The sequence below is a fragment of the Sporobolomyces salmoneus genome (assembly GCF_050403485.1).
Source record: "Sporobolomyces salmoneus JCM6883 DNA, S_salmoneus_JCM6883_v1_ctg8, whole genome shotgun sequence".
In the NCBI taxonomy this organism is placed as follows: domain Eukaryota; kingdom Fungi; phylum Basidiomycota; class Microbotryomycetes; order Sporidiobolales; family Sporidiobolaceae; genus Sporobolomyces; species Sporobolomyces salmoneus.
In genome coordinates this window covers 427,778-451,240 of record NW_027481155.1, presented here as the reverse complement: position 1 = coordinate 451,240, position 23,463 = coordinate 427,778, and the positions used below count along the sequence as shown (strand labels likewise).

Below are 23,463 nucleotides of genomic sequence, written 5' to 3'. Positions count from 1 at the left end.
TAGAGTCCATTCGAGATTGGGGAGATGAGATGATGTGGTTAACGTTAACCCGAAAGTGGAGAGAGAAAAGAAACGACTCTCTTCCTCCTCCCTCATCGATCGATCGCAGCTTAGCCTGAGTATATAAGAGTAAGCTATCCTCTAGCTCACGCGCGAGGGCCGAGTCATCCTCGACTTGATCGCAGAATCTCTCTCATCGCTGACTGATCTTTCGTCTACTCTCTCTCTCCCCTCTATAGTGTTCACCGGTCTAGTAGAAGTACGTTCCCTGCCTCTGTTCACTAAGCTCTCACGCTGACCTACGATTGTCTCGTTCAGATTCTAGGAGAGATTTCCTCAATCCAACCCACGACGACCTTCGCCGGTTACTCCTTCACGATCTCCGACGCTCACTCGATCCTGACCGACTGTCAGTTGGGGGATTCAATCGCGGTGAATGGATGTTGTTTAACCGTTACGGAATGGAGTGTCGAACAAGGTTGGTTCAAGGTTGGATTGGCGAATGAAACTCTCGCGAGAACGAACTTGGGTACGTCTCAGCCTCTCTCCGCTCGCTCGCTCTCTCTCTGCTCTTGATGAGGAGGAGGTTTTCCGGGAGACTGACGAGAGGAGGAGGATGAATGAATGAGGGACGAATAGGGAAATTGGAGGTGGGTAGTAAAGTGAATTTGGAGAGAGCTATGGCGGGACATGGAAGATTTGGTGGTCATTTCGTACAAGTAAGCTCATTCCTTCTTACTTCTCCCTACTACTGACTGACTCGAAAGAGTGTTACTCGAATAGGGGCACGTTGACACGACGGCTAAAATCCTCTCGATCACTCCCGACGGTGATTCAATCCGATTATTATTCTCTCTCCCCCTCGAGTTCTACCTCCCTTTAATCCCGAAAGGGTACATTTCACTCGACGGTACCTCTCTCACCTTGACTCATTTATCACTACCGAAGAACGAGAAGGATGATCATTACGACGGACCGAATCGAGGAGTATTCGGAGTCATGCTCGTTAAACATACTCAATCGAGAACTGTCGTCGCGATGAAACGAGTTGGGGAAACGGTTAATGTCGAATGTGATGTGGTGGGTAAAGGAGTAGAGAGCGTTGTCAGGAATGTGTTACTGGAGGGAGGAGGCGAGAAAGGTGGACAGTTGGAAATGATGATCGAGAGAGCTGTAGAGAGGGTTTTAGTCAAGAAGGGGTTAATCAAGGAGTAATACAACATGAACTAGCAGTTTGCTGAGCGCAAGAATAGAGCAGTTCGAGAGAAAGAGAGAGAACGAAACCCACCTGACTCACAGCGAGACAAATCTTGAAATTTCTCCAAGTCCCGAAACTCATCACTACCAACTTCCTTACCTTTTCCTCACACGTCCCTCACTCGCCAGTCACCCCTCTTTTCAATCATGTCATTAACACCCGAAGTGTTACAATCGACAATCCTCCAAACCCTCGACCGAAACGGTTCAATCCCCGACACCCGTTCTCTCGAACTCATCTCAACCGCTCCTCCCACTCCCACGGTTGTCGTTGGACCTAGTCTCGAAGCTCAAAATGCGATCAAAGGTGTTTTGGATAGTCTCTTAGCTAAAGAGGTACGTTCTCCCCTCTCCCTCCTCTTCTCACCCAGAGATGAAACCCGCTCCAAACTAATTCATCCTCTTCTCCTCTCTCTCTCGGTGTAACGTGTGGATAGATGGTTTCGTTCAAACAAATCAATCTAGATTCGTACATCCTCACGACGGAAGGTAGTTCAATCGCTCAATCAGGGTCTCATGAATTCCTCGTTTGGTCTTCCCTCCCTTCTCCCTCCTCCTCTTCGGAAACGGGAGGATTGACGGCGAAAGAGATCGAAGAGAGGGTTGGGAAAGAAGTGGGAAAAGTTGGACAAGGGAAAGCGATGAAGAATAAATGGATCGTAAAGAAAGGGGACACCTTCGTTCGAGCTGTCAGTCTCTATCTACCCTCTCCTTCCTTCCTTCCTTCCTGTGAGAGAGAAATGCTGATGAGAGACTGTACAGGTCGAGACAGTAGAGGATGCGACACAGAAAGATTTGAGGGAGATTCAAGGGAAGGGAACTCATCCTGATGAGAAATTGCTGAGGGAACTCGTTAAACGTAAACTCGTCGAGAAGAAGTAGGTCAAACGATCTCTTTCCATAGTTTGGCTGAAGTGGAGCTGATTGTTGGGAGTGAGTACAGGAAAACTTTCTATTATTCGGTAGAGAAAGGACCTCAATTCTCGACGACGGTACAAAACCTCGAAACGGATTTGACGGTTGAACTCCTAAACTCGTACATTCTCCTTTCCCTCCTCTTCCTCCTCACTCGTCGTCGAAGAATGAACCTGACAATGAATGGTGCGAGGATTCAGGGGAGCATGGGAGAAAGCGTCGTTCAAAAAATACAATTTCGAAGCTGAAGGAGTCGATACCAACAGCGGTGCTTTGCATCCTTTGATGAAAGTTCGGGAAGAGTTCAGGAATATTTTCTTCGAAATGGGGTCAGTCTCACTTTCGCAAAGCCATCAATCGAAATACACAGGAGAGAGGAAGTTGATGCATGCGGATTTGAGGAGTGACAGTTTCACCGAGATGCCGACGAATCGATTCGTCGAATCTTCGTTCTGGTGTTTCGATTCACTTTATGTACCTCAACAACATCCCGCTCGAGAAATGCAAGATACTTTCTACTTGAAAGGTAAAAAAAAAAAACATTTCTCAATTCTCTCTCTCTCTCTCTCTTCCCTTTCAGTGCTCACTCCTCTTCTGCTTGCTGCTAGATCCCGTCGAATCAACCGGTTTCCCTCAAGACTACTACGAACGAGTGAAAAAAGTTCACGAAGTAGGAGGCAACGGTTCAACCGGATACCGTTACCCTTTCTCGAAAGAAGAAACTTCTCGTTTGGTCCTCCGTACTCACACGACTTCGGTTTCTTCGGCAATGTTGTACGAACTCGCACAACAAGAAGGGGATTTCAAACCGGCGAAAATGTTTTCGATCGATAGGGTGTTCAGGAATGAGGCGGTCGATGCGACTCATTTGGCAGAATTCCATCAAGTAGAGGGAGTCATCGCCGATAGGAATTTGACTCTTGCTGATCTAATCGGTACGCCCACCTTCACTCTCTCTCGCGTTCAAGAGAGCGAGGGAACTGACGATAGACGGTCGGATTTTCAGGATTCATGGAAATTTTCTTCTCTAAAATGGGGGTTAAAAACCTTCGATTCAAACCGGCCTACAACCCTTACACGGAACCTTCTCTCGAGATCTTTTCGTGGCATGAAGGATTGGGGAAATGGGTCGAGATTGGGAATTCGGGTCTGTTCAGACCTGAAATGTTGGAAACGATGGGGTTGCCAGAGGATGTGAGGGTACTTGGGTTTGGGTTGAGTTTGGAGAGACCTACGATGATTCGGTTAGCGCCTTTTCTCTCACTCTGTAGCTCTTCGATTCCGAGACTGACAGTTGAGTGAAATCGATGCAGATATGGAATCTCAAACATTCGAGACTTACTCGGTCACAAGGTAAGACCCTTTCTCTCCTCCTCTCCTCCACGATTTCATTCACTAACTGTATTGGGTGATCGCAATAGGTCCCTCTGGAGATGATTGAAAAGTCTGCAGCAGTTCGTTTCTAGAGCAAGAATATTTTCGTTTTCGTCACTTGTAAATTCATTCTTAACGAGACAAGCCGCGTCCGCTTTGCTCTAGCCTGACCTGGAGAGTAATTGGGCGCTAGCAGTACGAAATATCGAGCGAAAAATACACAAGTCGCGAAGAACGCGAGATGCTTTTCTCTCTCTTCCTCTTCCTTCATTCAGTCAACATGTCTTCGAACAACGCCAGTACTTCCACGAGTACGTCTAGCTCGTCAATCTCCTTGACTCGCCCACACTGACTCGCGCTCACGACTGTTTGCTCTCAGATGCCTCTGCTCCAGCCAAACGAGCTCGCAAGACCCAATCACGCGTCAAAGGTCGCAAAGGAGCTCTCAAACTAGTCATGGATCTCCCAATCGATCTCATCTGGGAGGTAAGCGTACCCTCCTCTTCCTCATCCGCCGCGTCCTCTCGAGCGCTCACCCACTCTCGGTAGATTTGCACTCATCTCGAACCATGCGATTTACTCGCTCTATCGGGTACGGATCGTCGATTCCGAGCGGTCGTGACTGGGGAAGGTTCTTCGACGTTATGGACTCGAGCGAGAAAGAGGGTTGGATTACCCGATTTACAAGTACCCATGTCGGAATTGAGGTATGCGACGTTGATGTTTGGGAAAGGATGTAACGTGTGAGTCAAATCTCTGAGCAATCGACCGCCGCACAACGAAGCGAGGACTGATTCTTTGAGTTTTCGACTTTCAGTTGTGGGAAATCGAACGCGGGAAAAGTCGAACCTTTCTTCAGAGCTAGGGTTTGTGCGGCTTGCCTCAAGAAAGAGTTTCATACCTCTGCTTCGAATACGAGGTTCGAGATTGATGGACTCAATAGGTTCGCACCTTTTTGTGTCGTTCAAACTGCAAACTTGGGTAAAAAAAAAACTCTCTTCACTTCCCCCCCGTCTCGAGCTCATTGACACTGAACGCCGAATGATTCTGTGTGCTGTGATGTCGCAGCTCGTTACCCTGGTTCGATCAAACACATGTCTTCGGAATTGGACGAGAAATTCCCGGAAACTGCGAAAACTCGTCAACCTCGAATGCTCGGAGGCGAAGATGAACTACTCGAGAACATGTTGAGGTCGAGTGGATTGCTTCATCCCGATTTGGATACTCAACCCGAGGTTGAATCGATCAGGGAAGAAATGTCGAAGGAAGAGTGCGAGGTTTTGAATAGTGATTGGTGGGTTCTTCTCTCTCACTCCCTCTCTTTCGATCTTCGTGCTTTGAGCACTAATCTTCTTGTGATGTTGACTTCGTAGGAGATTCGCGATCAATACATACAACGAAAGACCTCATCTTCCTCCGAGCACGCCCTTTCAAGAATGGTTCCTTGCGAAACAGATCGATTTGAGAGCGATTCGCAAGGTATGTTCTCTTCAACCGATGACTTCTCTCTAGTCCCCTTGTAGCCGATTCACGCTCTCTCTCTCTCGCACAGGACGGCGAGTTGCTGCGAACGTGGTTGAGCCAAATGGATCGCAAGAAATCTCAAGCGAATCAGGACGCTCGCAACTCTCGCAAATCCGAGTAAGCCTCGACTGTTCTCATCAAACTCCGTCTCGTGTGACTGACGTCGTTCTCCGTTCGAACAGGATTCATCGTCGTTTGCTAGCAATCGGATTCCACGAAGACGAATTCCGAGCGATTGAGCGCCACTCGCTCGTCACTACGAACCGACCCCTCTCCGACCGTACCTACTCTACGAAAGTCGAACCCGAACTACGAAAAGCTTTGGAAGCGGCCCGAGTTCAAAACGTTCGACACAGACTCGAACAAGAATACCGTCAAGACAAGACGTTCCGTCATCGAAACGGGAGTTGGTGGCCTGGTTCGGTCATCTTCTTGCAAATGAGGAGGATCAAGGATCTGCTTGAGGAGGTTGCGAAAGATCCTCCTCATAAATTCAAGCTTGAGGAGGAGGTCAAGAAGGAAGCGATGGAGGAACTTGAACAACTCGTGAGGAAACGACGTGAAGACGCTCTGAGGGCTGTCGTTAAGGCTTATCTCGAACTCAAGAACAAACTCGAACAATCGAAGGAGAACGCTCGAGAGAAGAAGGAGGAGGAGGACAAAGCTGATCCTTCATCGGAATACACCGCGCTCGACAAACTCCCTCTCGATCTCCCTCGTTTACCTCCCTGGGTTCCTCGCAATCCAGACGACCCTATCCTCGCCGACGATGAACAACTTTCGACTTTCCTCGAAACTTCCCCCCTCGCTCGGTTCGAATGCGATTGTCGACAAGTTTACCAAGCGTCCGAATTGTTCCGTCACCATGCGGTACCCAATATGTGTTCGAGCGGGACACTCGTCGATGCGCGAAGGGAAACTCCCGAGCGATGGATGGTTATCGAAGGACAAGGACAAGGACAAGGAGGAGGAACGAATCCTCCAATTCCCATGGTCGCTCGAACGAATTCCGATATCCTCTCACTCTACTTGAAACTCGAACAACTCTCGGACTCGACTCCGCTTGAGATTACGCACGAACTACCACTTCCAGATTTAGGCGATGGATACGAAATCGAAATGAAGAATCCGGATGAGAAATTCAAGGTCACGATCAATTGTCAGTGTCTCTCGGGTCCGAGGTGGACTGGAGACTTTGGGGTTTCGAACGCAGTAAGCTAAATCAAACTTCCTCTTCCTCTCTCTCGTTCGAAAATCGTTTTGCTGACTCGTCTCTTCTTCGAAACTTGGTGCAGTACAAACACGTCATGGATTTGCACCGAGATAATCCTGGATCGACTAAATTGAAAACGACTGTCGGTTACTCGATCGCTTATCAACGTCGATACCTCGAAATGAGAGATTTGAAGGATTTCGAACTAAGGAGACCGTTCGGGTACGATTCGGAGGAAGAATGGGCGGGCCAAGACGCAGGCGCAGAGGAGAGGTGGTACCTAACCCATGGATACCCGATGAGGCACGATTTCGATCCATTCGATGAGGATAGCGAGGAAGATGAAGTGATGGGTCATTTGGGTCGAGAGAGGCGAGGATGCACTGTCATGTAAAGCGGTTTCTCTTTCTGTTTTTTGTAGTGTTCTCTCTCTCTGTACATGCCATACTTTTCATCCGTACTTTGTCCAATTTCGACAGTTCGAAGTGAAGTTGCGAAAGCGAGAAGTCATGATCAGCGGACCGAGTTTCTTCTTTCTCCATTTCGCCTTCCGCCTTTCGCACCACCTTGACAAGTATCCGAAAGCTTTTATCTCGACGAATCTCCTCGCCGATTCACCTCTGTCCGACTCAGGACCGAAAGTGACGTCTTCATCTCCTTCCTCCTCATCTCTCTTTCCACCACTCCCCTACGACCTCTCCTGCTCCGACAAAGTCTCCAAGCACCAGTTGTTGTGAGATGCAGGCAGATTCGGCTCGACAACTACGGAGCCTCTTGGAGGAAGCGAGTTCGGCTAGTAGCAGCAATTCGAATCAAGCGGGATTGTTCAGCGATGCAGTAGGAACGGCGGAGAGTGTCGGACAAGCGATCAAGAACAATGTACCGATGCCTGAAGATGCAGCAGATATCCTACAGACAGTCGGGAAGCTGAAAGGTTCGTCGTCTCAGTCAACCCCTCTCTCTTCTTCTCTGTCGGTTCGCGCTAAGCTCTCTCTCGATTTGAACAGCGCTCTCTCCATTATACACCTACGCCATCTACCACCCCATCCGCTTCCTCTTGAGCTACCTGATCCTCCCTCTCCCATCTCTCCTCCTCTTCCTCATTCTCGCAATCCTACAAATCATCGCCTACGTCCTCAAATCCCTCATCTACCCCTTCTACCTCGCTTTCCATTTCATCACAGCCCCTGCTCGAATCGCTTTCTCGTTCCTCCACGCCCTCATGCCCGTGTGGATCTTCCTCGGATCCGCAATCTTCATTGGTTGTTGCGTCGGAGCATTGGCGGGATTGTTGATGGGCGGGACGACGAAATATGCGATTGCGAAATCTTTGGACGTAGCAGTTTGGCCGCTGAGGGTGATTGGGTTGGTCGAACCGTCGAAATTGCAGAGGCGGGAGAATCGAACGTTTGGTGCGGATGGAGGAGCTACGTTGGAGAGCATACCTCGATCGAGTGCCAGTCGGAGGAGGAGTGGTGAGGGGAAAGGAAAGACGAAACTGGAGGAGGAATTGATGACGACGACGGATGAGGAGGGAGAAAGAGGCTTTGGTCGAAACAATTCAACGTCGTTCGAAAGTCAGCAACGTACAAACAGACTGAGGACGATGGGAAGTTCGTCGAGTTCGGAGGAGGACGAGGATAAAGTTTTCGGGTCGTCGAATGGAGTGAGAGGGAGAAAGAACGTGAGGTCGAGTTGGAGGAAACGACATGTAGAGGGTGTACTGCGATAACTGTGTCCCGACTACTGATAATGTACGAGTATCGAGAGTCAAAAGAGCCGGCATTGAGAGGGATGTTGGGACAAAAAGAGCTTGGATGGATGAAACCAACGGCAATCATGATCATCTCCTTGAGGGGACCTCTGGTCAAGGAGGACAACCTCCTCGATGTCTGAGGTAGGGACGGATAGCAGGCGCTGGATCGGACGTCTTCGATACTGAGCCTCTACCGACAGAACATCCTCTGAGCTCGTTCGACAACGTTGTCCTGTCTCCTCGTATCGGTACGCCTCACCCTCCTGTCCACTCATTTGTTCTGATACTGACCTATATCTCGCTGCGATAGGCTACGTCGAAACACCGCAGTATGAAATTTGGTTCAAACAAACTGTCGAGAATGTCAAAAGCTTTCTCGAAGGAAAGCCTCTTCGAGTCATGCAATGAGCTCCTACGCCCTTTCGCACTGGTCTCATTACGAAAAGAGGATATAGCGATGTTCTGGTGAGTTCCGGGAGAGAGGCTGGGGGTGAGCTCGGTGGAGAGAATGTTTGCGAAGATTCGAAAAGTCGTTCGAACACCGTAGACATTTGCTCTGTGTCGCTTCTCGGACGGCGCTTGCTTGCATCAATCCTAAGTGTCTCAATGATATCGTCGTCAGGAGCAGCTAGGCAGGGACAGCTCCAAAATCGTCGTCGTGCGACAAGGAGACGTTCGCTACCTTATTCGGCAAGGTGCGAACGAGCGAATCAAGCCAAGGCTGCCTTGCTACTCGTCTCACCACTAGTCGTGCAGTGAGATGGAGAGGAACAGAACGATCGGACACTCGAGCGAATGGACTCTGCTGCGAAACGAGAGAGGCTCTCCTCCTCTTTCCCTCTCACCACCACCACCCAACCTCGAGAATGCCCAAGAAGGCCAAGGGACCCTCTTTAACTACTACTGATGACTCTCAAGGTATGCCCTCGCTCTCCCTCTCGCCCTATCAGTCTAGAAATCGTCTCATCATCGAAGCCCTTTCCTAGGTGCTCCTCCGCCTCCTAAACGCGCTCGCAATGCACAATCTCGCGTAAAAGGTAGGAAAGGAGCTCTGCAAGGTGTACTCGAATTACCGATGGATCTCATCTGGGAGGTCAGTCTGTCTCTTCCCTCTCTCTCTCTCGCTCTGAATTGTTGATTGAACTGCTCCCTCCCTCGCTTGGATCAGATCTGCACCCACTTGGATGTTGGAGATCTACTCGCTCTTTCAAACACGAACAAATCATTCCGTTCAGTCGTGACGGGAGAATCTTCTTCAATGCTCTTCAAACGAGCTCGTCAACGAATCGGTTTACCTGAGCTACTCTCTCCGATGCCGGATCTTCGTTACGCCGAGTTGATGTTTGGGAAAGGTTGCAATATGTGAGTCTCCTAACCTCGCGTTCATTCGTTTGTCGAGAAAGAAGCTGAAACTCTTCCTCTCCTTTTCAGCTGTGGAAAAGCGAACGCAGGCAAAGTCGACCCTTCGTTCCGTGCTCGTATCTGCTCAGCTTGCTACAAGGACAAGTTCTTCGAACCGGGAACGGACCAATTCAACAACGCCGAACGAGACTTGAATCGTTACACGACTTTCTGCACGCATCCCACGGTCGCTCTGAAGCGCAACAGCGCAGATAGAGGCAAGTCAAGTCGAGATTAGCATCCTTTTCCCTTTCCGCAGAACGGATCCTGATGTAGCTTGAATCCTCGTCAGGTTACTACATCTCGAGTTTCAAGAGGATCTCTGCCGAACTGGACGCCAAATTCCCGGCTTCCGCAAAGAGACTCTCGCCCTGGGAGGACAACAAACAAACTCAAATTGAAATCGACGATATTCGTCACAGAGATGATGAAGCTGATGAAGAAAAGGTTGAGGAAATCGAAGCGGCTTTAGCTTCACGCACGTCTGATTGGTAAGTCTCATCCTCGCTTACTTCGCTGCTCTCTTCTAGCACTCAAAGTCGCTATGACTACGCCGCAGGGTCTACGTCAGTGATATCTTTTACCGCAAACTCCCCGTCGAAACGCTCACTCCTGAAGGAGATTTCCAAAAATGGTATGGTGGATTCCATAAAGATCGCGAATTACGAGATAAGGTGAGCTCGCTCTCGCCCTCGACACATGACAAATCTCTGACCCGTGAATCGAATTCCCGACAGGATGCGCAAGCTCTTCAGGAATGGATGAACAAGATGAAAACCAAGAAAAATGAAGAAAACAAAAAACGTAGTTCGAGTCGTCGTCAAGAGTGAGTGGTGGTCTCTCTCGCGTCGCGTGCCCTCAATTGAAGATCCCGACGTCGACTGCGTAGGATCGAACGTCGCTTCGAAGCGATGGGCTTCGACAAGGATGAATTCCGCGCACAAAATTTCCGCGACCACTCTCAGGTCAAATCGGTTCGACCTCTCTCCGACCGCACCTTCTCGTCTACCGTTGAACCTCCTATTCGCCAAGTACTCGAAGAGAATCGTCGCCGCCGACTCCGTTCCACCTTGAAAACTCAATACGAAAACTTCGTCAAGAAGCATTCCGACCGAGAATACTTCCCTCCTTCGAACCTGTACATTCGATTGCCGATCCTCGAACCCGTTCTCAACGACGCATCTCACAACCCTTCGAGCTCTTCCACTCTTCCGCCTGACATCGCAGCTTCTGCTCGACAACAAATCTCGAAACTCGTTCGTGATCGCCGCGAAAAGCTTCTCCGCGCGATCGTCACCGCATACACTCGTCTCGTCGAAGACAGGAACCGAGACAACGAAACGAAGGAGGAAGAGAAAGCGAAATCGAAGAATTACTCTCCGCTCGACGAACTCCCTCTCAACCTCCCTCGTCTCCCTCCGTGGATCCCTCGCATCAACGACAAACCTATCCTCGCTTCTGACGAACAACTTGCGACGTTCCTCGAATCTTCGCCGCTTGCCCTCGTCGAATGTAGCGAATGTCGACGAGCCTTTTCAGTCCGAGATCTCTTCGAACACTTCACGTCAAGCTGTATCAACTCAACTTCAAGGTTCCCTCTTCTCTTTCTTGCCTCTCGACCCGTGAAGAATGAGGAAGATTGGTTGAGGATCGGCGATTCCGATGAAGCAGGAAAACAGTTTGCTCGAATCGACAAAGAAGTTCTTCAGCGCTCGCTCAAACTCCAACAAGTCATCGAGTCGACGCCTCTTGTCGTTGACGAATCGAAGCAACTTCCTTCACTCGGCGATGATTATTCGCTCGGAGAGGAGAAACCCGATTGGTTCGACGTCTCGCTCCGTTGCGCCTGTCAAACTGACAGCGCAAACGACATGTCGCTCTCAGCCATGGTGAGTCGGACTAGTCTCCTAGACACCCAGACTCGAAAGTCTGACGCAGTCTTTCTCATCTCAGTACCGTCACATCGTCGACAACTCGTTGCAGAGCGACAAATGCAAGATCGGGATTCCCGTCAACTACTCGAAATCTCATCGTCGACGCTGGCGCGAACTGCGAAACCGCAAGCACTCGGAAACGCAAGAGTTCGTCGAGGAACCTGGTCACACTGTCCCCGAGAACTCCTCTCTGAGACGTTGGGATTTCCTATCTCCGTCCGATTTCGCATCAGAAGAATCAGAAAAAGGCGAAGACGAAGACGAAAAGGGAGGATGCATCGTGATGTGAGTTACGCGGAAGAAGAAGTCGAGTTGGAGGAGAAAGGAAAAAAGAAGAAGTTCTCGCTTGACAAACCCGAATCGATACTTTCTGTACACGTCTCTTGTGTTCTCGTTCTCGTTCTCGTCAATCAGTTTTGCAATCGCACAGTACTCTACTCGCAATGACTCTCAATGACTGACAGATCCGAGGCGAGAAAGAGTGTGATTTCAGCCTGAGGGAAGGCTACCGCGAGCAATTCGAGATCATCCGAGCGTTTTTGAGCAGGGACTGGGGCAGCACGTCGAAGATTCATGGATTACTGAAGGGAAAGGAGCGACCCTACTCGAGACCAGAAGATTCTTCGAGCGCTCAGTTCCCGCGAAGTAAAAGAGTCGCCACGGTCAAAGCCTCCTCCTTTCGCGCTAACCTCCTTGAGAGCTAGCAGAGCCGTCAAACTCGTCAGTGGTCTGTCGCTGAGGTCGAAGGAAAGCGAAAGACCTCACTAGGTTGAGACGACCCTGAATACGTCGAAAGTTCGCTTGCAAGTTGTTATTCGTCAAACGACGGTCCTCGACTCCAGTCAATCCACCACACGAGAGCGGCCACGGTATCCTTTGCAAGTTGTCCCGTCGTCCCGTCGTGAAGGTATTGAGCGCAAGGCGGAAAAGACTGAGTACGAAGTTTCGTTTCGAAGCGGAAACTCGGTTTCGTCTTGCTGGTTTCGTCTTGCTCCTCGTCCTTTTCTCCAGTGGGTTTTCCTCCTCCTCGTACGCTAGGTCTCTTCCATAATGCCCTGACGAGTCGAATCATCCCCCCATTCAGAGACGCCTGACTCCTCTTCTCTCTCGATCCCTTTTCTTCCCTCAACTCCCTTACTGCTGTTGAGCACGTTCATCCTCCTGATCCACATCGTCTTGAGGTATGAATACCTTCTGAGCCGCCATAAGCCTGAACAGAGAGCGGAAAAAGAGAGGAAGAGAAAGATCGATCAACAAACAAGCGAAAGAGAGGGCAAGAGAGAGCGTTTGGGGAACTCACACAGCACCTTGTATCGCCGCTAATTGCCTCATATCGTTCGCTTGTTCCGCCGCGACTCGAGTCAGGTGGGAGAGTTGCTCAGTTCGTTGAGACAACAAACCGAGTTGAGACGACAAATACACGAGAGATTGAGTCTGCGCGGAGGTTTGTTGTGTGGGCTGGGAGTACGGCATGGTGCGTGCTTCGTGTGAGGAGTTGAGGTTTGTGGAAGGAAGCAAAGAGAGCGATCTCACGAGCTCACGCGCACGTGAACCTTTCGCGACTGAGTGGTCGAGATTCTCGACAGACTCTCCCGAACGCCTCGTATCGTCACATATACATATTTCAATCATCGAGGGCAGAAGGAGCGGCATGAACTCGCTCGAGCTCAGCAAACCAATTTCTCGACTTTCTTGTCCTCCTCAAATTCTCCCAAATCTCGACCGATCGTTCTCCCGAAGGTCTCCAACAAGAGTTCAAAGCAGACCTACACATAGGAAGAGTCAGAGTCTAGTGGGAGGACGATATTTGTGAGAGATGACAAGCTCACCTTCGAGATCGCAGCGTCGAATCGACCTTTCGACATCTCGTCCCTGTAGCGCCCGCCGGACACCGACGCGGTTCAGTCTCGTAACTCAATCAGTCTGATAGAAGGAGGCAGTGAAAGGTTTACCGGATGAAAGCGTGGTTCGCTTGAAGTTCGAGATAAGACAACTTGATTTTCGGTTCGACGTTCTTACCCAACAATTGTTCCCTTATCAAGTTCCTACCTTCCAGAGGCTACATTTTCCACTCAATCATCAGTTCAACCCGTCAGAGCCGAGAAAGTGCAGCTGGGAAAGTGAGAGAGCTCACGACATGACCGTCTTGAGTTCCGAAAATCGTGACAACTTCAGTTTCGGCACCAAACGCTCCTTGAGCTGCTTTGACGAGGGTGTCGTCGCCTTCTGGTCCGAGACTCGCCGAATGAATGTCGGTAGGGAAGTAGCAGACTGCAGCTTTGACTCGAGGATCGAATGCACCCTAACCACGAAAAGAACGCAAGTTCAATTCAGTTTTGCAGTCAAGGCGAGGGGGAGAAGGGTAAGGACGTACACGGAAAGCTAGATGACCACCGTAACACATTCCGGTTGTCGCGATTCGGCCGTTGCAGTTCTTGTCTGCGATCAACGCATCGATAGTTGCTGAATTGTCCGAATCGGACGCGGATAACAGCTTCCTGACTTTGTAGGCGTTTCCAGCGCTGTACGTTCATATAATTGAACACGTTGTGGTTCAGCGAATGCTGAGGGTGGAGGAGAACGTCGAGAAGAGACAGAGCTTACTCGGTTCCAGCGACGTCGTAGTTCAAAGCTTCCTTTCCAGCGAACTCGTGGTAGACCGAAGGTACCGCACAGACGTATCCTGTGAACGACCTTGTATGTCAGAGCTTGATGCAAGTCCTGAGGTAGAAAGAGACGCTCACCTTGGGACGCAATCGAGTTTGCGAATCGAAGTACCGGAGCTGAAGCTTGATAGATCTCTGAGTAGACGACAACTCCTGGAAACTTCGCATTCGGGTACCCAGGGATGCCTATCATGGGAGAGAGCGACGAGGAGATAAGGGTGACTTGTTGAATCATCGGAGTGGAGCAAGGAGGAACTGACGAGGTTTGATGAAGTAGATGGTCATGGGACCGGTAGAGGTCTCTACTACTTGTTCAGATTGTTCGATGAGCATGTTTCGTAGTCGTATGAGTGAGTGGGAGTGAGGAAAGAAAGGTCCGCGAACTCTCGAACGATTTTCAGACCTCTTCATTCCACTTCCCGACGCAGGAAGTTCTGCACGACCACAGAAGATGGCTTACAACCCGAATAGACCTCCCTCAGGGACTCACAGGTCGACGCCGCTCATTGCCAGACCTGCTTCCAATTCTCATCAAAATCCAGTCCCTTCTCGTCCACCACCTCCCGGAGTACCTCAAGGATACCTAGGAAACATGCTTGGAGGTGCTCTAGCTGGAATGGGATACCCTTCGAATCAACCGGGAGCGTGCAACTACCCTTCGCAACCTTTTCCACCGAATCCTGCCTATTATCCTCCGGCTCAACAGCCTTATTCGTCTCACCAACCACAGCAACAGAATGGCCACTATCCCCAGAGCTATCCCCCGCCGCCGCCGCAACCCTACCCCTCGACTTCGACTTCCGCTTATCCTCCTCCTCCTTCATTCTCCTCTCTTCCTTCCCGACCCTCTCACTCTGCCTTCTCTCCTGCGCCGACTCCTTCCTCATACTCCGCCTCCTCGACACCTCATCCTTCTCGTTCAGCGAAACCTCCCCCTCGAACAACCGAATTCGCTTGTAAACTCGAAGGTTGTCCATTCGTCTCGAAAAGCCGCAGAACGACTCGAGAACACGAAGAAGATCGTCATTTGATCTTCGAACCAGGGAGGGAACCTAAACTTTGGTCCGGGTCACTCAAACCCCTCGAAGGGTCAGTCCTGCTTCCCTCTCCTCGCTGATTCGCGGAAACTGACTCTCTCTTCCAAACTGGGAATAGAGCGGTGATTGAAGGAACGGGGATCAGTCTCGATACACCAGAAGCAGTAGCGAAATGGATTGCGGATAGGAAGAAGAGATGGCCTACGAAGAAACTCGTAGACGAGAAAGAGAAAGCTCGAGATGAACGAATCAAGGCTGGTCTCGAGGAAGCTCCGCGGGAACGAGGAGCTGGGAGAGGGAGAGGAAGAGGACGCGGAGGGGCGATGGATAGCTATGGAAGCAGAGGGAGAGGGAGAGGAGGGTACGGTTCGAACCCGCAAGTGAGAGGGAGAGAACCGGATGATAGAGTGGAGGAACCGGCCCGAAAGAAGCTCAAGACTCAGGATGGTGTCGAGAGTTCTTCCGGCTCTTCATCCGGTAGTGACTCGGATTCAGACTCGGACGACTCGGATGAGGACGAAGGACCGGAAAGCATTTCGACCGTCTCGAAAGAAGCTTTGAAAGCTCTACTAGGAGATGAGGCCGAAGGAGACGACGACGACGACGTAGATGGAGAGGACGATGCAGTCGAAGAGCAATCATCGAAACCTCCGACGAATGGCGATCCAGCGTCCTCGGCTCAAAATTCGACGTCAACACAGAAACAGTTTCAAGTCGTCTGTCGGCACTGGCGGAAGGGAAATTGCGCACTCGGAGACGCAGCTTGTCCCTACCTTCACACCGTGAGTCGCCCATACCGCTGTCGTCCGTTCGAACTTTCCTCATGCCAATCCCGAAAATGGCCACAGATCCCAAACGATCAACCTCCTCCTCCCCCTCGTCGCAACCGACCTCACCCTCGACAAGCTCCCCGCAACCCTTTCTCTCGTCCGTTTCAAGACGCGTTCCAACTGCTCGAAGAACAAGATTTGAAACATGTCCTTTCAGACTTGTTGCAAGTCGTCGATTTCCTCAAAGCGAACGATTGGTTGAAAGGAGTAGAACTTAGACCCGGACAGATGGACGAAGAGAGTGGGATCGAGGTGCTTGATCAGAGTCAGGAGAAATCGACCGAGGGAGGGGTGGAAGAGGTGAAAGAGGACAAAATGAAAATCGAGGAAGTTACGAAGGAGGAAGACCTCGTTCAAGAGACAACACCAGCTCCTCCTCCGCCTGTCGTAACCGTGCCAAAGTCGGGAGGGTTGGGCCTCGTAGCAGACTATGCTTCTTCGGACGAGGAGGACGAGGAAGCAGAGGAACAAGTCAAACAAGCTTTGTTGTCGACCACTTGAAACTCATTCTTCTCTCTCTTTTGATCTCTCTTCATCGCGCAGTCCGAGTGAGGAGAAACGAGAGAAACCAAAGATTTTGAATGGCAACCGCGAGGAACGAAAGAGGAGAACGAACGAGACTTTGCGAATAGAAGAGGAAGAAGCGAGGCTAACAAAAAGCAGGAGGATAACAAAACAGAAAGAAAACTGCGAATGACACAGAAGGAAAGGAACAGAACAGAGAGACAGAGAGTCGAGCTAGCTCAGCTAGAACAGAGGAAAGGAGTTTTTAGGGGGATGCAGACTAAGATGCCTCGATGCCGACCGAGAGTCCACGCCGTGATATAAAGAGAGAAGTGGGAGGTGTAGAGTAGGACAGTAGAAAGGAGAATGAACAGAGAGAGAGATAAAGAAGGAGGACGAGATAATCGAGGGTATGGTGTTTTTGCGAAGAGAGAACAGGAAATGAGTGATAGTGGTTATAATGGGTGAGAAGCTTTGCGAATCCGAATCGGAGAAAGGCGTAAAGTTGACAATGAACAAAGAGAACCAGCTATCCGAGACGAGAGAAACGAGAAAAGCGAGAAATGAGAAATGAGAAATGAATACGAGTCGTGGTTTTGGGTTTCAGTATTCGGTACCGAAGGGAGAGAACGTCGAGCCGAATGAAGCTTGAGCAGGAGTGCTAGTCGTGGCGGACGAGAGAGAAGTAGGAGCAGTCGATTGTGAAGGGGTGCCGATGGCAGAAACTGAAGCACTGCGATGAAGATGCTGATCGAGCGGTTTGTTGTTGTTGTTGTACGACGAGGTAGAAGAAGGGACGACTGAAGTGAGGTTCGGAGTCGTGTAGGAAGTCGGAGGACCGTAGAACGGATCCGGGTGACGACGGTGAGGATCGAGAGGAGCGGTCGGGTAAGGAACTGCGTAGGTTGGGTAGACGACTCCATGATGAAGCGAAGTATCGAGTTGAGACGCTGCGAGGAGAGTCGAAGGAAGAGGAGGTGGGTTTCCACTTGGTAAACCGTTCGATCGAATTCCGAGAGGGTTCTGCGAACGGAAGTACAAGAAAGTCAGACTTGTTCGTCGACTTCGAGAGCATCGTCGCTCACCTTGGAGTAGCTCAACCTGATACCTCCCTTGACGAGTCCGCCGAGCGTGTAGCCGTACATCTCGTTCATCGCTCGAGTTGCGTAAGCTGTGTCTTCAAATTCGACAAAGACGATCGGACCGTTGCTCTTCGAGCGGAATTGCAAGCGTTTGAATCCAGGGCACCTCGAGAAGGCGTTGCGAAGACCTGTGGGTGAGGGAGGGAACAGGGTTAGCTGAGGCTCAGCTGGAAGAGAGAGCCCAGTATGAGGAACTCACTGTCTTCGAGGTGAGAAGCGCTGAAAGGACCGGTGAGGGAAGGTAGTATCGCAGGTAAACCTCCGACGTAGAGAGTGCTGTGATGTCGCAAAATCAATCAATCTCAGGTCAAGCGAAATACGAGATAGATCAGAAAGCGGACTCACTTTTTCGGTGCGTTCATATCAGCTGGATTGACGGTACGAGCATAAGCTTGAGCCGCCGCACTTCGAGCCTGTTGTTGTTGGGCAATCTGAGCTCCGGCTTGCTGTTGAGCTTTCGTTTGAGGTCTCACGACGGCGGGGACGAGTCCTGAACCGTACCCTCCATACGAGAGACTCTGGGAACGTTGAACGGGTTGTTGTTGAGGAGGGAACGGGATCGAAGGAGTCGACATTGAACTCGAACCTTGCGTGGTTGTCGAAGCGAAACCGTTCTCCTTGGAAAGGAACGGGGAGGGAGAAGGTTGAGAGACGAGACTCGAAGAGCGAGGGTAGAGAGGTTTGTCGTCCATTTGTCCAGTACCGTTTCCGAGAAGACTCGATTGACGGGTCAAAGGTCGAGAAGAAGGATTGCTCTTGTCGCCGTTGTTGAAGAACGAGGGACGATCAACCGCAGAAGCAGGGACAGAGGGAACCGAATGAAAAGCTTCGTAGGCTGACATTCCCGTCGAGGTAGTGGAAGAACTAGTCGAGACGGAGGAGGTCGCACGTTGTCGAGCAATTTCGGCGAGAACGGCGGGATTGACGTTACTCGAGTTTGCGAGATTCTTGAGCGTTTCGGCATCGAGAACGGAGAGAGGGATCGAAGGTCCAGTTCCGTGCAGGAGGACGGCGTTCATTGCCTCGTTTGACGACGACTCAACGTTGTTGTTGTTGTCGGTATCAACTTCCTCCTCTGGAACGACGGAAGAGGTGACTACGTATCCACCGTTCAACCTCTTGACGTTCAAGTCCTTCTTCGCGAGACTCGCTTTCAACATCGTTCCCTTCTCCTGATCGACTTTCTTGCGATTGAGTACCTCCTTCGCATCGAGCGCGTCTTGCTTCGTCGAGAATTTTGCGAATCCAATCTTTTGTGTCTTGTTCGGCGAACTTCCCCCTCCCGTTCCCGATCCACCTCCTGTTCCATTCGTCGAAGTGACAATCGTCTTGGGATCGGAATCGTCGGTACCACCTCGTTGACTTTCACGAATCGGAGACGGTTCAGCCCAACCCGCTTTTTCTCCCCCTTCTGTCGTCGGTCCGCTGATACTTCCATTGGGGGCTCTGAGGATAGCCGATTCGAACCCGGAAGCGAACAAGAACAAGTTCTGAAACTCTCTTTCCGTCATATCCTCCGGGAATCCAAAGACGAAAAGAGTCGAAATATCTTCGGATGTCGACAACGAACAAACGGTTTCTCCTCCTCCCGATGCTTTGACTGTTCCGTTGAGAGTAGTCGAAGAAGATTGTGGTTGAATCGTGAATGAAGTACGAGGGTAACGAGTTGAAGCGACGAGTTCTTGCGACGATGGGAGTTCTTCGATTCTCGATTCGAACGATTCGGGGTGATCCGAAGGTGGAGTGAACGGCATCGACGAAGGGTGAATGAAGGATGGGGAACAGATCGAAGAAGGGTCATGGCGGTAGAGGGAAGTGGGAGGGGAAGTGAACGGAGAGTAGGAGGAATCGACGCCGGTTGAATTGCCATTTGCGTATGCGAGTGTCGTCCCGATGGTTGCTCGTCGGGACAGAGGAGGGAACGTTGCACGAGGTTCGGATACGATCGACGCCCAACTCGCCTGGGATCACACAATAAAGAGTCAGTCATCGAGGCGAGAGGAAAATTCGACGGATTTTGCGTGAAGACTCACCTCTCGTTCTCTCGCACCGGGAACACGAGAAGGTCCCAGGATGATACTCGAAGGAGGAGTCGCCCAAGGGTGTGACGGAGGAGGAATTGTAGTGTTATTGTTGCTCGCGAATTGACCAATTTCGATCGAACCCGGCGAAAACGGCGGAACATGAGGACTGAGGGGACTTCCGAACGTGTTCACCGAATGACTAGGTGGAGACGAGATGTGAGAAGGAGGCGAGGAAGTGTTCGAAGAAGAGTGGTGATGAGAAGTCGAAGAACCGTCGTTTAGATCGTTCAATCCGCCTCCTCCTCCTCCTCCTTGTTTCGACGACGACGAGTAATGTAACCAGCTCTCGTCCGTATCTTCTCCATCGTCAAAGTATCCATCTCTGAACGTTCCAGGTTTCTTCAAAGCCTCATCTTCCTCCTCGTCTCCTCCTTCAAGACTCCCTTTCGTCGTGACGAGTCCTAATCCTTGTAACTTTGTCTCGACTACGACTTCTTCCGATTGTCGTTGTTGTTCGTCTTCGTCGGAGTGGGTAGAGGCGGGTTGAGAAGGACCGGAAGAGGAGCAAGAGGAGGAAGAAACGGTCGAAGACGATACGGAGGTTTGGGCGATTCGACGTTGATGACGATGACGAGGACCGAGTAAATCGTCGACCTCGAAATCTGCGTCCGTGATTGTAGTAGATTTGGTTTCGGTAGCAGTCGAGGAGGGAAGTGAACAAGCGGGGAGAGGAATTGATTGAGCGGCGGAACGAGGAGTCGAAAGATCGTCGGTAGTCGGGTTCTTCGCTGAGTTAGACGCCGGTAGCTCATCTGTAGCTCCTTTAGATGCCGTCGGAGTCCCTCTACCGTTTCCCTCTGCTGCTGATCCCTGAACTTGCCCTGACTTCGGGTCTCCGTTCGCATGTTCAACTTTTCCATTCTCCCCTTTCCCCGTCGCCTCTGAACTCGTTCCACCGTTCCTTCTCCACGATCCATTCATTCCCCGCGAACGAGTCGAAGGTGAACCTTGTCTAGATGAAGATGATCGAGCAATTGTCGAGGCAGAAGGAGAAGAAGTTTTCGAAGGTTCGTGGTTTGAAGTAGAAGATGCAGTGTCGTGGTCTTTCGTGGATGCAGGAGTTGTCGTAGTTGATTTTGTCGTAGGTTGAGTCATCGTGAGAATGCGAGATGGTAGTGATAGAGAGGGAGAGGAGGAGGGAGAAGAGGTCAAGTCGGCAAGAGATGAGGGGGGAGCCGGAGGGGTAACGTAAGCCCTCTGATCGGCCTAACTCTGTACGGTATCCGTTGTGATAAAGGTGATAGATCGATAGATGCGAGGGAGAAGGGTTTGAGCGATCAACTGTCGATACCGGTTAGCCGTGTCTGTTGAATGAGGGAAGAGCACAGAGAGTCGATAGATAGAGGGAACAGGTTCGAGGTGGTTCAGGTCAGCATAGAGTAGCGCGGGGGTAATAAGAGGAACCAGACAAGGGGAGCCTGGGAGGACCACCACCCAGAGAGGAGAGAGAGCAAGAGGACTGACCTTTTTTCCAACCCTTCGATGCACTCGAGCCCCGTTCCCACGCGAGTTTTGCGTTCCCCTGTCCGTCTTGACTGACTATAGCTCGAGTAGAGTCGTGAAGAGAGTCGTAGGAGAGAGGAAGAGCTTGAATGAATGCGGTGAAGTTGAGAGAGGAAGAAGAAGAGAAGAAGAGGAACGCAACGAACGGGCCTCCCGTAGTCCTGGTGATGGTCCGAGGAGTAGGTCCGGATATGCAGATTGCAAACCTTACAGCTGAATGCAACTGATAACTGACAACTCTATAACTAGCCGACGAGGTTCGACCTCAAGAGTTCACTCCCCTTCTCCCCTCTCCCCTGGTCCTCGCGTGGGCACTCGAGCCATACCGACGTCCTGTTCGCTTGTAGTGCTTTCTAGAGGGCTAGTCTCCTTGGTCGAAGTCGTCGAGAACTTGTAGTGAAAGGCGAATGTTTCGTGTCATTCTCCCCAATTTCGACAGGGTCTTGCATTTACCCACTTTCGACCTCGATGATGACCCAAACGACGAGTTCTCTCGATCATCCTCACTTTCGCTCGCAACAGGTCGTTGATCGTGCTGTTTTCCCGTTGAGAAAAAATGGAATTTCCAAAACTGCAAAAGACAACCCTTCCCTCCTCTAACCGAAGAACTTTGAGTATGCGGTACTCGCCAACCCAGTAACAATCGACCCTCCAAACCCTCCCATCGATCCAAGCATTCCGTTCGCGGCCATTCCGGTTGCCCATCTTCGTTTTGCGTCTCGATCCTGTCAGAACGACGAACGAACAACATCAGTAAACCTATTTTGACTCTGCACAAGAGGCGACTCGGGTAGTGTCGACTTACGGCTATTGAGAGAAAACAGTGAGATCGAATGAGCGGCGATTTCATCAGCAACAGCGCACGATGCAGAAGAAGAACGAAAGTGAAAGGAACTCACCATAAGTATAACCGACCGTATTCGTCGCATTAAACACGAGGGCCAACATGACAATCGGTAAGAAAGACAAGTTGAACTTGAGGATCCCGACGAACAGCAGCAGAACCCATGCCGCAGGGAACTAATAACGAACGTATCAAAGAGTGAGCTCATTTCCGGCAGATAAGAGAGGAGAGACTCAGCTCACAGTATACATTGCGATCCAGAACATCTTTGCATCGACCTTGTTCGCAGGTTGATCAGGCTGCCGTCCGTTCCGGAAACATGCGAGACCAGAATCAGTTCTCCTCGTTTTCCGCGCGAAGTGTAGAAAGTGACTTACACTCCTCGATTCGAACACCCAAAAGCTCGTACCGTCCTCATCTACTTGATTCCAGAACCTCAATCCGACGAGTACCCTCCCTGAAACGTTTCGAACGGTCCAGAAATCGAGAGAAAGTAAAACTACGACTAAGACCGTCTGATCTCGCTCACCTCACGTCAGCTCGTGGCTCTCAAGATGATACGGGGTAGTGTTGACTCACAGAGAAGACATAAGAACTCGAGAAGAATCCACAGAGAAGATAAGTTGCGATAGCGGCACATCGAAACAGAAAAAGGAACAATAAAGCGACTGGATGAGCCGATTGTTTCCAGATCGATTGTTGTTCGAGGTCGTCCGCGCTGCTCATACTCGTGGCTGCTGGTGGTGGCTTTGGAGCAGAGGAAGAGGCGGAAGGGGGTTGAAGATGCTGCTGGGGTTTCCGAGAAGGAGGAGCTGGTTCATCGGATGAGATTTGACCTTCGAGTCCGTTCAAGTCGGATAAGAGGTTTGAGGAGGAGGAATGAGGATTGTACGCCATGCTTTGAGGGGAGAGGGGAGGTCGTGACGAGATGAGGAGGATTGAAACGGGTGGGGAGATGAAGAAGAGCGAATTTGAGCCCGGCGGAAGCGAGAGAGGTTGTTCAGGTGTCGATGAAGATGTACTGATTGTCTTGAGCTTGGAGTCGCGTCGAGTGGAGAGGAGAAGAGAGAGAGCTTCGTTTCGTCGCTTGCCTACCGACCCTTCACTCGCCTTACGCGCCTAACGACCTGGGTAACATGTCGTACTCCCAGCCCACACAACAAACCTCCGCGCAGACTCAATCTCTCGTGTATTTGTCGTCCCAACTCGGTTTGTTGTCTCAACGAACTGAGCAACTTTCCCACCTGACTCGGGTCGCAGCGGATCAAGCGAACGATATGAGGCAGTTGGCGGCGATCCAAGGTGCAGTGTGAGTCCACCACACGCTCTCTCGTGCCCTCTCTTTCGCTTGTTTGTTGATCGATCTTTCTCTCCCTCTCTTTCCGCTCTTTGTGCAGACTCATGGCAGCTCAGAAGGTGTTTATTCCTCAGGACGATGTAGAAGAAGAAGGGGAACGTATTCAGCAGCATTGAGAGATG

At 50.8% G+C, this 23,463-nt stretch overlaps 11 protein-coding genes across 11 annotated transcripts; 7 read left to right on the top strand and 4 right to left on the bottom strand.

The window, feature by feature from the left end:
• Positions 1-29: 29 nt before the first annotated feature.
• RIB5 (riboflavin synthase) lies at positions 30-1,215 on the top strand (the record flags this gene model as incomplete). The annotated part of the gene is made up of 6 exons (XM_076630207.1): positions 30-37; positions 115-119; positions 240-259; positions 319-529; positions 640-719; positions 784-1,215. The coding sequence occupies 6 exons, from the start codon at positions 30-32 to the stop codon at positions 1,213-1,215; spliced, it is 756 nt and encodes a 251-aa protein (XP_076489965.1).
• Positions 1,216-1,404: 189 nt separating this feature from the next.
• On the top strand, positions 1,405-3,638 carry FRS2 (phenylalanine--tRNA ligase subunit alpha; the record flags this gene model as incomplete). The annotated part of the gene is made up of 10 exons (XM_076630206.1): positions 1,405-1,593; positions 1,695-1,946; positions 2,020-2,135; positions 2,201-2,293; positions 2,373-2,501; positions 2,583-2,698; positions 2,781-3,107; positions 3,179-3,416; positions 3,486-3,525; positions 3,594-3,638. The coding sequence occupies 10 exons, from the start codon at positions 1,405-1,407 to the stop codon at positions 3,636-3,638; spliced, it is 1,545 nt and encodes a 514-aa protein (XP_076489964.1).
• Positions 3,639-3,826: 188 nt separating this feature from the next.
• Positions 3,827-6,677, top strand: JCM6883_003499 (uncharacterized protein; the record flags this gene model as incomplete). The annotated part of the gene is made up of 9 exons (XM_076630205.1): positions 3,827-3,857; positions 3,926-4,032; positions 4,096-4,289; positions 4,364-4,527; positions 4,615-4,840; positions 4,920-5,025; positions 5,099-5,187; positions 5,253-6,282; positions 6,366-6,677. 9 exons carry the CDS (start codon positions 3,827-3,829, stop codon positions 6,675-6,677), a joined length of 2,259 nt encoding a protein of 752 aa, XP_076489963.1.
• Positions 6,678-7,021: 344 nt separating this feature from the next.
• Positions 7,022-8,015, top strand: JCM6883_003498 (uncharacterized protein; the record flags this gene model as incomplete). The annotated part of the gene is made up of 2 exons (XM_076630204.1): positions 7,022-7,217; positions 7,291-8,015. The coding sequence occupies 2 exons, from the start codon at positions 7,022-7,024 to the stop codon at positions 8,013-8,015; spliced, it is 921 nt and encodes a 306-aa protein (XP_076489962.1).
• Positions 8,016-8,905: 890 nt separating this feature from the next.
• Positions 8,906-11,663, top strand: JCM6883_003497 (F-box protein; the record flags this gene model as incomplete). Its single annotated transcript, XM_076630203.1, has 9 exons — positions 8,906-8,957; positions 9,026-9,132; positions 9,208-9,401; positions 9,471-9,667; positions 9,733-9,931; positions 10,000-10,114; positions 10,178-10,266; positions 10,330-11,329; positions 11,394-11,663. 9 exons carry the CDS (start codon positions 8,906-8,908, stop codon positions 11,661-11,663), a joined length of 2,223 nt encoding a protein of 740 aa, XP_076489961.1.
• Positions 11,664-12,185: 522 nt separating this feature from the next.
• Positions 12,186-12,847, bottom strand: JCM6883_003496 (DASH complex subunit HSK3 family protein; the record flags this gene model as incomplete). The annotated part of the gene is made up of 3 exons (XM_076630202.1): positions 12,186-12,429; positions 12,513-12,584; positions 12,675-12,847. 3 exons carry the CDS (start codon positions 12,845-12,847, stop codon positions 12,186-12,188), a joined length of 489 nt encoding a protein of 162 aa, XP_076489960.1.
• Positions 12,848-13,041: 194 nt separating this feature from the next.
• On the bottom strand, positions 13,042-14,373 carry JCM6883_003495 (carboxymethylenebutenolidase; the record flags this gene model as incomplete). Its single annotated transcript, XM_076630201.1, has 8 exons — positions 13,042-13,140; positions 13,204-13,246; positions 13,327-13,433; positions 13,509-13,676; positions 13,749-13,896; positions 13,979-14,057; positions 14,119-14,226; positions 14,301-14,373. The coding sequence occupies 8 exons, from the start codon at positions 14,371-14,373 to the stop codon at positions 13,042-13,044; spliced, it is 825 nt and encodes a 274-aa protein (XP_076489959.1).
• Positions 14,374-14,491: 118 nt separating this feature from the next.
• On the top strand, positions 14,492-16,408 carry JCM6883_003494 (zinc finger CCCH domain-containing nuclear FMR1 interacting 1 family protein; the record flags this gene model as incomplete). Its single annotated transcript, XM_076630200.1, has 3 exons — positions 14,492-15,129; positions 15,196-15,859; positions 15,926-16,408. The coding sequence occupies 3 exons, from the start codon at positions 14,492-14,494 to the stop codon at positions 16,406-16,408; spliced, it is 1,785 nt and encodes a 594-aa protein (XP_076489958.1).
• Positions 16,409-17,014: 606 nt separating this feature from the next.
• On the bottom strand, positions 17,015-20,732 carry JCM6883_003493 (uncharacterized protein; the record flags this gene model as incomplete). The annotated part of the gene is made up of 5 exons (XM_076630199.1): positions 17,015-17,434; positions 17,497-17,681; positions 17,753-17,829; positions 17,899-19,514; positions 19,587-20,732. The coding sequence occupies 5 exons, from the start codon at positions 20,730-20,732 to the stop codon at positions 17,015-17,017; spliced, it is 3,444 nt and encodes a 1,147-aa protein (XP_076489957.1).
• A 1,004-nt stretch (positions 20,733-21,736) lies between these two features.
• Positions 21,737-22,881, bottom strand: TVP23 (Tvp23p; the record flags this gene model as incomplete). Its single annotated transcript, XM_076630198.1, has 5 exons — positions 21,737-21,865; positions 22,005-22,160; positions 22,227-22,283; positions 22,362-22,499; positions 22,564-22,881. 5 exons carry the CDS (start codon positions 22,879-22,881, stop codon positions 21,737-21,739), a joined length of 798 nt encoding a protein of 265 aa, XP_076489956.1.
• Positions 22,882-23,120: 239 nt separating this feature from the next.
• Positions 23,121-23,457, top strand: JCM6883_003491 (uncharacterized protein; the record flags this gene model as incomplete). Its single annotated transcript, XM_076630197.1, has 2 exons — positions 23,121-23,293; positions 23,382-23,457. 2 exons carry the CDS (start codon positions 23,121-23,123, stop codon positions 23,455-23,457), a joined length of 249 nt encoding a protein of 82 aa, XP_076489955.1.
• Positions 23,458-23,463: the final 6 nt, after the last annotated feature.